Source organism: Periplaneta americana, chromosome 9 (genome assembly GCF_040183065.1).
Source record: "Periplaneta americana isolate PAMFEO1 chromosome 9, P.americana_PAMFEO1_priV1, whole genome shotgun sequence".
Classification (NCBI taxonomy): Eukaryota; Metazoa; Arthropoda; class Insecta; order Blattodea; family Blattidae; genus Periplaneta; species Periplaneta americana.
Window position 1 is genome coordinate 83,995,243 of NC_091125.1, and position 12,698 is coordinate 84,007,940.

The following is a 12,698-nucleotide window of genomic DNA, read 5'->3' on the forward strand; positions in this document are numbered from 1 at the left end:
TCACAGTCATACAAGTTACCTTCAGATTCTAATTGAAACATCTTCTGTAGAATGTTAACATCAGGAACACAGATGTGATAAAATTAAAATAAGCCATTTCTTACCTTGACTAGATTCCACTTTGCTAGATATTTCCTTCTCGCTTTTTGATCGTTTTTCAGTGCTAAATGGCTGAGGCTTTCCAACATCAGGTGAAGAACTTTGTAGTACAGCAGCAAAATTACTGGTTGGTTTCTCTTCAACAGGTTCTGACGAACTGATATTTGAGGATACTTTCCCAAGAAAAGATATTCCAAACAAGTCTTCGTCCTCATTAGACGAACTATTGAACTGCAAACCTGTTGTCTTACGAATATTTAAAGTCTTTGGAGGTTCCAGTTTTGATGGTTGAGTTATATTTTCTTTGGTAATAGAGTTTTCTTTGCTAGAAGTTATTACATCAGCTTGTGGAGATTGCAATACCTCTATCTTATCCAATTTTTCTGTCACTTTTTTACTAACAGACGATGCTATATCAACTGATGTTTTATTGTTGCTTTCTTTGGTAATGTTTGGAATTAAATTCTCAGAAATATCTTTACTTGAGTTCAATGATGAAGAGAGACGAGATTCAATTGGTGACTCTTGAGACAAAGATGGTTTCGGAGCAGGAGAAATTTTTGGTTTAGGGCTTATAATAGGTTTACTTGGAATAACAGGTTTCTTGGTTATAGATTGGCTAGAAAAATTTTCACTAAATAAACTTCCACTTTCTTCTTGAATATCACTGAAAAGATCTATTGCACCAGTGTTATCACTTGAAATATTAGTGAATATACTATCTTTAACACTATCAGATTTATTTATAGACTCAGAATTAGAATATTTCGATTCACTTCTTGTTTCATGGCTATCCTGAATAGTACTAGCTGTGTTATGAGCAGAAAATATATCGTCTGTTTGATCATCAAACTCATTTTTGGATTGTGAATCATTTTGTTTCTTCTGCTTTACATCACTTGCAAACAGATCGTCTATCTTATCCTCAAGAACAGAACCCCCAGAGAACAAGCTATCGACCAGGGTGCTCTTAGAAGGTGTGTGCTCAGTTTTATGTTTATTAACAGGCTCAGCAAATATATCGTCTATTAATCCTTCAGTATTGTCTGAAAATAGACTCCAAGAAGCTTTTGCTGATTCACTGTCCTTAACAGAACTCTGAGAATTACTAATGACTGATGAATTTGTTACAGATTTTGTATTTTTGGCACTCTTACTACCTCCAAAGATGTCGAAGTTATCGCCATAATCATCCCCATCACCAAATAGAGAGTCTTTACCACTAATTTTCGATTTATCTTTAACAGTTCCTGATATATCTGCAGATGGACTAAACAAATTAAATCCTGGATTCTTCAGTTTCTTTTCGAACAAATCATCTCCTCCCCCATTCCCTTGTGGTAATGAAGTGGATTTTATACTATCTGATCCTGTGTTAAATATATCGAATTTTGGTTCGTCTTTGGTTCCACTAAATAGTTCATCTTCATTCTCGAAAAGTCCCTTCTTCTGAATAGTTGTGGGCCGTATTTTGTCTCCAGATGCTGCCAGAAGGTCCCCACTCCCTTGTGATCGACGGGAACTGGATGAACTTGCATGTGAGAACAGTTGTTCATCTTCTCCAGAATCTGAGTCGCTGAACAGAGAGACTGGTTTCCTGGAGGGAGCACTGGGCTTCAGTGAAGTGGATTTCGCTGCACTGAAACATAAGACCAAATTTCTCCTTCGAGTTTCTTAGATTTATTTAATGAGATATTATTTTAAAACTTTATTACTACCAAAACTATTCAGAATCAGTAAAGTAATCTATACTAATAATAAATCTGTAGCCAAAATTTTTCTGGTAATTTTCGATTTTCCAAAAATAATTGGTGTAAACATGTATAATTAACCATCCTGAAACCGAAAATAGCTTTTTTGAAATTTTTTGTTTGTTTGTATGTCTGTCTGTCTGGATGTTTGTTACCTTTTCACCCAATAATGGCTGAACGGATTTCGATGAAAATTGGAATATAAATTAAGCTCGTTGTAACTTAGATTTTAGGCTATATGACATTCAAAATACGTAATTTAAAAAGGGGATTATAAGGGGGCCTGAATTAAATAAATCGAAATATCTCGCTTATTATTGATTTTTGTGAAATATGTTACATAACAAAAGTTTCTTTAAAAATGATTTCCGATAAGTTTTATTCTTTGCAAAATTTTGATAGGACTGATATTTAATGAGATAAACGACTTTTAAAATTAAAATACGCCATCTAAGGCGGTGTAATGAAATGAAAATAAATGACTTCGTCTGTAAGAGGCCTTGGACAACAACAATCGAAAGCTATGAAACATAGCCTACAGAGAATGTTTTCTGTGTTTGTATGAAGTAAAATCGGAATCTAAATTAACCGATTTGTATAATTAATTATTATTTCACCATTGGAAAGTGTAGTTTCTCTAGATGAACATAATGCTATAATGTTATTAAAGTAACTTCTCAGTGAATCGAGGACAGGTAAGATTGAAATAGCTTCTTATGCACAGAAAACTTGATAGGCTATTCTGTACATAACAAAAGTTTCTTTAAAAATTATTTCCGATAAGTTTTATTCTATGCAAAATTTTGATAGGACTGATATTTAAGGATATACAAGACTTTTGAAATAACAATATAATACATTTTCACCGCCGCCTCAGATTATAGCGTTGTTGTTCCTGCAGTAACTCCTATGTGGAAAATATAAAATTTTTAGTAGGAAGAAAAAACACATTTATTCATTCCATTGCAATGGTACATAAGAGATCGTGAATTCTTATATTTTCGAAAGAAAGATATATAATTAATTATCACTGAATATATGCTGTATCACTATTTAAGTTATTTGAAGGGTTCAGAACCACAGTGGGCCAAGCGCCATTTACTGAAGATGTAGAAAACAAGGGTTAAAATTAAGTTATTACCATAATTCAATGGAAACATACAGCAAGGAATATAAAGTTTACACATTAAAACTAAATAATGTCAATCTTCATTAAACTATGGTTGCATGTAATAACAAATAAGAAACATGTTAAAGGAATTGTCATTGCACCAAATGAGTGGTCTCTGGACCAAAATGATCGCATTTTAATTATTTAAATACAATTTAAATCAAGTAACATATTAAACGATTTATCCTTCTATCAAACACGAATGATCCCTGGATCAAACGTCCTATTTTGATTATGTAATTACTTTATATTTATTTCTAACAGGTGCAGCGGAGCGCACGGGTACGGCTAGTATTACATAAGATGAGACACATTTTACTTTGGAGCAAGCAGAAGACTAAATAAGCTGTTGTTATAACTTATTAAAAGACATCATCACAGCATATAAAGAAAATAACATAAAACCTCGATCATAACAGTCAGAATGCTACTGTAGAGCTAGTATGACCAGTGTTTCAGCTCTACTCCAGAAATCATCTTAAGGTACGGTCACATGTTGATACTTTTGCAGTGCTGCAGTACAAAAAAACTGGGCAACTCTCGTACTGTGACGTGTGAACAATGGTGCAACTCGAAAAGTAGCGGCTGCTGAACCTGCTGCCAGCTACTTTTTCATGCTGCATGCAGCTTAAAAGTAGCGACGTGTGAACAGGGTTCTCAGGGTTGCAGCCGCAGCATTTTTGATATCGGTTTTGTTGAAACTTTTGCTGCGGTTGCAACCAGTGTTGCCACCCAAATGTGCCAATGATACTTTTATTGTTTGGATATATTTTAATGTTGGATGTGATGAAAATAAATTATTTGCAACAGTTATTAAATACACAACACAGTCTGAGCATAATTGCTGACGATATAATTAATTTTTTTTAATTTTCCATAGCGTAGTTTCAAACAGGAGGGTTGCCAACATTGATTACGTGAATATGCTGTTGGTTATCATTTAAGTATATAGGCGATTTTAAAAGTTTTATGGTAAAAATAATGCCAATTTCTGGATACTAGTTAGGACAGAAAAGCAAATAGTAGATAAGGAAGCTTTCGCATGAGTTTCTTAATAATGCGAACATAACCACAAAATGTATATTGAGAAGTCAACACAGATATGGAAACCTGCAGGATGACTGCGGCTGCGAAAGTAGCGCCTTGTGTGTGAACAGACTCGCAACCTCCAGTAGCAACTTTTGCAGCACTCGGGTTGTGCAGCACGAAAAGTAGCGTGCAGAGTGCTACTTTTGGCTTATGTGTGAACACGACACGCAACTTTTGCAGCTGCAGTACAAAAGTTGCGCAGCAAAAGTAGCGACGTGTGACCGTACCTTTAGTTATTACGCTAACTACAGCCATTGCTTCAAATCAATACCAACCATGAAAATAAATACACTGAGTGAAGACAAAGAGATTGAGAGAAGAGGAGGAGGAGGAGGAGGAGGAGGAGGAGGAGGAGGAGAAGGAGAAGGAGAAGAAGAAGAAGAAGAAGAAGAAGAAGAAGAAGAAGAAGAAGAAGAGAGAAATAATTAAAAAATGAAAAAAAAATGGGATGACAAGATGGAGGAAAATTAATGGCTAAAAAATTAGAGACAGAGTGAGAGAGGGAGGGAAAGGGGGAAGAGAGAGGGGGAGAGGGGAGGGAGGGAGGGAGAGAGAGAGAGAGAAGAGAGGATAAAGGATAGAAATGTTGAAGCAAATTATATTATATTAATAATCTTTCCCTAGATAGAAGTTTCCTATACTTACTTATTTACTGGCTTTTAAGGAACCCGGAGGTTCACTGCAGCCCTCACATAAGCCTGCCATTGGTCCCTATCCTGAGCAAGATTAATCCAGTCTCTATCATCACATACCACCTCCCTCAAATCCATTTTAATATTATCTTCCCATCTACGTCTCGGCCTCCCCAAAGGTCTTTTCCCCTCTGGCCTCCCAACTAACAATCTATATGCACTTCTGGATTCACCCATACGTGCTACATGCCCTGCCCATCTCAAACGTCTGGATTTAATGTTCCTAATTATGTCAGGTGAAGGATACAATGCGTGCAGCTCTGCATTGTGTAACTTTCTCCATTCTCCTGTAACTTCATCCCTTTTAGCCCCAAATATTTTCCTAAGAACCTTATTCTCAAAAACCCTCAATCTCTGTTCCTCTCTCAAAGTGAGAGTCCAAGTTTCACAGCCATACAGAACAACTGGTAATATAACTGTTTTATAAATTCTAATTTTCAGATTTTTTGACAGCAGACTAGATGACAAAAGCGTCTCAACCGAATAATAACAGGCATTTACCATGTTTATTCTGCGTTTAATTTCGTCCCGAGTGTCATTTATATTTGTTACTATTGCTCCAAGACATTTTAATTTTTCCACCTCTTCGAAGTATAAATCTCCAACTTTTACAGTTCCATTTCGTACAATATTCTGATCACAAGACATAATCATATACTTAGTCTTTTCGGGATTTACTTCCAAACCTATTTCTTTACTTGCTTCAAGTAGAATTTCCGCATTTTCCCTAATCGTTTGTGATTTGTCTCCTAACATATTCACTTCATCCGCATGGACAAGAAACTGATGTAACCCGTTCATTTCCAAACCCTCTGTGTTATCCTGAACTTTCCTAATGGCATATTCTAGAGCGAAGTTAAAAAGTAAAGGTGATAGTGCATCTCCCTGCTTTAGCCCGAAGTGAATTGGAAAAGCATCAGATAGAAACTGGCGTATACAGACTCTGCTGTAAGTTTCACTAAGACTCATTTGAATTAATCGAATTAGTTTCTTGAGAATACCAAATTCAATAAGAATATTATATAAAACTTCTCTCTTAACCAAGTCATACGCCTTTTTGAAATCTATGAATAACTGATGTACTGTACCCTTATACTCCCATTTTTTCTCCAATATCTGTCGAATACAAAAAATCTGATCAATAGTCGATCTATTACGCCTGAAACCACACTGATGATCCCCAATAATTTCATCTACATATGGAGTTAATCTTCTCAAAAGGATATTCGACAAAATTTTGTATAATGTCAACAAAAGTAATATTCCTCGAAAGTTACTAAAGTTAGTCTTGTCCCTCTTCTTAAAAATAGGTACATTTCCTATAGGATAAAGAATACTAGACATATCAGTACATAGTTACAATATTTGGGATTTGAGTGACAATACAAAAAATATTTGTGGAAAAGAGGCAGAAAAAATCAATTTTCAAATAATAACATTATTGACACAAAGACTGAATATTTGAAAAATATGTTTTACTAAAGAGTAGGGAGGGAAAAAAAAGAATCGGAAGTTCATTGTTAAATTTAACTGTTATACAAGTAGTTCTTAAGGATGGAAATGGAACCATTTATTGCCTTAATGCCAATTCTTGAACGATTATGCAGTAAACTTGGGTATAGTGCCCCAAGCACCAACCACGAGCCCTATAACCTCGATGTCATCAACTTCATAACTGCGTTTCTAGAAACCCATAGTGGGGCTGTAAATTCTTCTCTTTTTCATGTACTTCTTGTGGCTGGTTAGAATATGTTTCAAACCGGACTGTGGAACCCAAGATATAACCTTTCTTCTCAGATGTAAGACATATGGCAGGGTTTCAATTTCTTTACATCTTCTGCATTGGTGGTTGTCCTGGCCACACACAGGGGCCACATTTGCAGTCATTTTCAGTGTGTCTCTCCATTCAGCATTTCAGCACATGATAAACCATGATGCCTCCTCATCCAGACATTGGCTTGTGTAAATTCACTATATAAACAGACATCTTTTCCCTTTTCTTTGAGACTGCACCAGTTTTGCCACTCCTTATGCCTTAATGATTTCCGAATTTTTCTAGTGTTAAAATAATCTTGTCTGTTCTGAATTTGGGCGATATCTTCAGAACGAGTGATGACACTGAGTTTTCTGACATCTATTGATCTCATTATTAAGGTTCCTTGTATTGGATATTTCAGTAAAATATTAACTCCATTTATTTGGAAAGGAAAGAAAAAAATAAAAACAAGATAAAGAAAGGAAAACAAAGGAAAGAGAGATTTCAACAATCAAAGTAAGAATCTTATAGCATGACCCTTGTCCATCTTTCTCTTCACAGCAGCTTTCAATCAGTTTATAAGCAGTTGAATTATTATACTGTAATAGCAGATTACACTGGACAGAAGAAAATTTGAGACAGAGGATCTGCACTATTTACTTACCTGGCTAAGCTTTTTTGAGGTTTACTGAACAGGCTGTCGTCTGTTCCATCATCTTGAAATAAGTCGGATGTGACTGTATGATTGCTTGTACCTATTTTTTCACTTTTCTGCTGAGTCTTCAAAGTGGGCACAGGATCAAACAAACCGTCACCATCACCATCACCATCACCGAACAGTGACACTTTTCCAATGACTGGAGCAGCAACTGACCCATGACTGTATAAAATACAAAAGCGAGTAATTAACAATTTAAATACGGAGATGAACGTTCAATTGTAATACATTTAATGTCAGCACAATATTATATTGAAGTTTTAAGAAATGTGGACTGACGATTTCTCGTCAAAATAAGAGACAGCCCAATAAATTCTGTAACAAACAAGGTGAACAAAGTAGTTACAGTTCAACTAAAGTGATATTAACAGCACCTTGTCCTACAAAGAGCAGTCAATTCATTGGAAATTACTGTTAAGAATTACAATTACAAAAAAATAAATAAACCAGAAAACTAAAGTGGAAATAATCCATCAGAATTGAAATAGTAGTTGAGAATAAAGGTATACCATACAGTTATTGGCCATTTAAGGAATTTTTTTTCTTTGAACACGAATAAAGTGCAGAAGTAAAATAAAAAATTTTATTTTATTTATTGTATTTATTTAATTGAAGTATGCTCTTTCAAGTACCATACCATTTGATTAACACAAACTTACATTTGTTTATATTTTCTAAGATTTAAGAATACATGCTGAATGACATAGTTATTGACCAGTACTAGGGACAGTCACTGGCTATGCAAGAAAATAACCAGAAATCACAAGTAAACCAACAAGTTACAATTTAATTACACTTTAAATGTAAAATCGGCATGCTTGGAACCCTTTAACCAATGTCTTTGTCTTAATGTCAGTATCTAATACTTCTTTCCCAACTATACTGACAAATTCTTCATAAGCACTCTTTCTCTCAATTTTTGTTTCTGTTGGTTTTTCTTGTTTAACTTTTGATGAGTCCAAGCATTTTCTGTAATTAATCGCATTTAGATCTGCATACATGGAACCCAATTATCAATGTGTTCATCTTAATGCCAGTATCTAATACATCTTTAAAAACTGGTGCAAAATTCACTTTATTCATTGATTCCCCAATGTATTTTGCTTGCCACTGCCTGACAGCTTTCTTCCAGTGAATTTTAAGAAGGTGGAAGACAGCCACATCAGCTGGCTGTAAAATACGTGTTTCGTTCGGTTAGAGGCAGATTAGATCAATTTTCAATTCGGTACATAGTTGATATAATCGAAAGGTTAGGTAAGTTTTGTGGTTATCAACAAGTAAGTCCTGGAAACTTGAGGCCATGTTCCAAAAGAAGTGGATGGAAAACATTTGAAATAGGGTTATATGAAAAACTCCGGTAACAACAACTCATTATTGCTTCTTCCAATAGCCCATCCATCCCGAAACTGATAATGTAACTTTCTCAGAGATTCTCTGGTACTGGTATGGTTACATGTAAGACCACTTTCAGAAAATGTGAATATTACTGTTAAATTATCCTTTGAAGCACTTCGTTCTACAGCAAACAATTTTGTTGTCTTGATTTGCAAGAGCTTTTCTTGTGGTAGAACATAATTGAATATTGTGTCATCATGGTTAAAAACTGTTTGGATCAGATAAGACTTCCTAAACTCGTTATCCTGCAATATTTCATTAACCATCCCTTTATGTCCTTCTCACTGACAGAAGAGCTGGCTGATATAACTGAATCACTTTTTCTTTTAACAGTATGGGATGACAAGTCAAAAAAGTCTGATAATAAAAGCCAATAAATTGTCATTTTAATTAGGGAACAATATTTCTGTCTCAATTATATGCAATGTAAAAGAGGCCTACTTACTTTTACCCAACCATCTGGTCTTCAAATCTCCTTTCTTCCTTGGGAAAACTTTCAAACATAATTCTAATATACAACTGAAATTATACCAAGGACTTTTTAAAACTGAAACTTAAGAGCAGTTCGAGGAATGCCATACAACTTTGCAGCAGTATGCACAGCAAGGCCGTTAAAATGCAATTCTTTAATGGCTTTCTCCATTGTCTATCATTTGGTTTCTTGGCTTGCTTAGGCATCTTGAGCAATATTTTCTGCATTAAATTCATACAATAATTGGTCAGTGCATATTACAATGAGAGGCCATGCGGCCAATCACTTAAAGTATCCAAATTTTATAATACAGTGACTGGCCACACCATTTTCATGCACAATGCCATTTTGATTTAGGGGAATAATAAGTAAAATAACATTTACTATCATTGATGAACATGTTTCTATATAATACAAGTGCTTATAACATGATAACATGTTTTAATAACGAAAAAATTGTTTGAAGGAAAGTTTGTTGCTTAACAAAAATCTTAAGACATGCCTCGAAATTCAAGAAAATCTGCACACCAACTTAAACAATTCATAATTGTTACTAGTGCTGATATCTTGCGGAAGAAAAACTAAATGTAACCACAAACAAGGATAACAAGTGCTGCTAAACAGCATAAAAATCAAGAAATGCGTTTACAAATAAGCAGGAAAACGGAAAATTAATTTCAGTTGGCCAATCACAGTATGGTTTACCCTGAGTAAATAAATTCTTTCACTTACCTAGGCTGCGATCTCTCTTACATAATCTCCACAGATATTAAAAATAAGTTGAATAAATTTGTAATGTTTATAGGCACAATCAAATGTACACTAATAAGGAAAAATCAATAGACTCACTAAACATACATTTTACACAACACTGGCAGTTTCTACATTGTTGTATGGTTCTGAGACATGGACTCTTATTAAAACCCAACAAAGAAAAATTAAGGCTGCTGAGATGCGAGTTCTGAGGAGCTGACAGGCAAGGCAAAAGGCAAAAGGCAAGACAAGACAAGAGAAAGAAAGAAAGAAAGAAAGAAAGAAAGAAAGAAAGTCATGAATTAAATATTGAGTGCATCACTATCATTATCGAAAAATTGGTATGACCACAGAATAAGATTGCCCAACAGTAGGAGAACTTGCAGCATTATGGCTTATGAATCTACAGGAAGCTGAGTTAGAAGACCGAAGAAATGTTCGAAAGATCAGTTAAGACTTCAAATTTTCTAAAAGCAGAATAGGCCACTGGCTTAATCATTGTTGATACTTACGATGAATATCAACTCTATACAATTTTTAATAATCTACCGGTATGTAATTAAAACAATTTCTTACTAAGTAGATAGAATTTCATCCCCATGAGGATTTCATATGAATGAGCCCCCAAAGTGGCCCCCATACACATAGGTCACAAAGCAGATCCACATTTAAGTAATTTATTTTTATCAAATTAACTACATTACTACATTTCAGTAGCCACACCCTTACTTATCAGATAAAGGTGGTATGGCTCATTACAATTTATCTTGAACTTCAAAATCTGTACAAATATTCTTGACAAAATTACTATAGGTATCCTACAAGGAAAACTCAGCTCAGACTCCTCGCTGTGCGCATGCTATAGCCCTCTTACCCCCCCCCCCCCGCAGTAGGCATGAGAGCATGCTGGGAATGGGAGCATATGTCATCTGCATGAGACAATCACACCTGCTAGTTTCTATGCACTGAGTTTACCTTGACCGATGCCTATAGAATAAAAATCACATGAATTGAATGAACAGTAAAATTCTAAATACGTTCCAGATGTCATATTATATAAATAACGGAGATATGGATGACCAGAATCAATATGACTTAATGATGTTCAGTTCGATATACAGGAAACTGGAACATGGACATAATGGATTAAATCTAAATACAAAAGTAATTGAAAGACTGCCAGAAGGTATGCAAAGGCTAAAGTGAAATGATAATGGAGACATAGATACTGTCTACATACATATTTTTAAAGTTAATGCATGTAAGGTGCTAGAAAAATAGTCTGACAATTTCTCAACAAAAAACAGTAGAGTTCTCAGAAAATTATATAAGGAATTTGGTGGAAAAAAAGGTTATAGGATATATTTTCTCCAAATACTCTAGTTTTCTCTACTGTAATTGATCTCGTATGAAAAATGGGACAACAGCTTACAGGTCTCATAACTCCATGAGAGAAAACATCCAACTGCATCTCTCATATTAAGAGAAAATAACATACAACTGCTAACATGGCCCTGCAGACTGAGTTACATGGAGAGTTCGTCTAATGACAAATGAAAAAACACAAAATGACAGGAACATGTAAACCCTAGAAACAGTGATAAAAGCATCTCTAGATCTAACAACAATAATAATCATTTAGGGACAAAATTTGTAACTGGTGCCAAACTACTTTTCAAAAACCAACAAAAATACTCTATCATAGGACATAGAAATCAATGTAACCTTTTAAATGGTTCCTGCTGGTCAATACTGGCTGTCTTCCCAATGCCACTACTAGTGTCTTCGGTGCTAAATATTCGTCCTTGTTCGTTTGCTGGCACTGAACCTTCACTACTGCAAGACGAGCTCGAAGGAGGCCTGCGAATGCCTGCCTTGAACATGTCTACACTGCCAAATATTGAAACACCACCAGTTGGCTTCTGAAATACATGAAATAAAAGTATATTTAAGATTTCCGTAACATGATTGCAAGAACTGAAAATTTCACAACTTAAATGTGAGGACATACTCATTACATTTTGTGTACTCAAAATTGTGATGTGCAGGGTCCAAATTCTGATTACCTAAAATTTGACAAAAAAAAGTTACCTATAAAATAACCTTAAAACAATTAAACATTAACCATAATTAAAAGACCAGAAGAAAGTACAGAGTAATAAAGTTATTTTCAAATAAATTGACTTCATTTTTTGTGTCACTAATGGCATTTCATAAAATGAACAGAAATGATCTGCAGACTTAAAAAGCAAATAGAGACAGAGTGCATTTGCATTACCCACTGTTAGCATGTCAAATAAAACTTTTGACTCTGCAAATCAAACAAATTATATGAAGAAAAATAAAAATTGCCACTGGAACCTTCGTTCTGAAGAGTTCGACATAATAAGTTTTCTATTAAAATTACTTTTCAGGCATAGTGACTCTTCGACATAAAATTACTGAAGTAAAAACATTCCAAAATATTGCTTCTGATGTTTAACTATCAAATTTTGAAACATAATATTCTCAATACAGGGTGTCCCATTTATCTTGTGCACCTATTATAACTTTTTTGTTTGGATGGGTAATGGAATTTTTGTTTTTGAGCGTTATGTTAGAATGATGGGCTAACATGAGTGTAGTGAAATATGTTACTAGTCAGCGATATCTGCAATGGAGGGGGAAAGGAACTGGCAAACCTATCATATTATCTCCTGGCTTAGTTGCCTCATTGGTGTCACTTATGAGGTTCCAACCTGTCTTCAGACAATTAATTAAATAACAACAACTAGCAAATATAACAATTACAGTGCACCTAGC

The 12,698-nt window shown here is 34.7% G+C and overlaps 1 protein-coding gene across 4 annotated transcripts in view; it reads right to left on the reverse strand.

Moving 5' to 3' along the window:
* The window catches only part of FAM21 (Family with sequence similarity 21), a 67,384-nt gene that overhangs the window by 24,437 nt on the left and 30,249 nt on the right, over window positions 1-12,698 (reverse strand). For all 4 annotated transcript variants that reach the window (XM_069835141.1, XM_069835139.1, XM_069835140.1 and 1 more), the window contains exons 11-13: window positions 11,622-11,818; window positions 7,223-7,438; window positions 105-1,738 (exon numbers count right to left, since the gene is read on the reverse strand). In XM_069835141.1, the coding sequence (XP_069691242.1) occupies window positions 105-1,738; window positions 7,223-7,438; window positions 11,622-11,818 (2,047 nt within the window). The remainder of the gene's footprint in view (window positions 1-104; window positions 1,739-7,222; window positions 7,439-11,621; window positions 11,819-12,698) is intronic.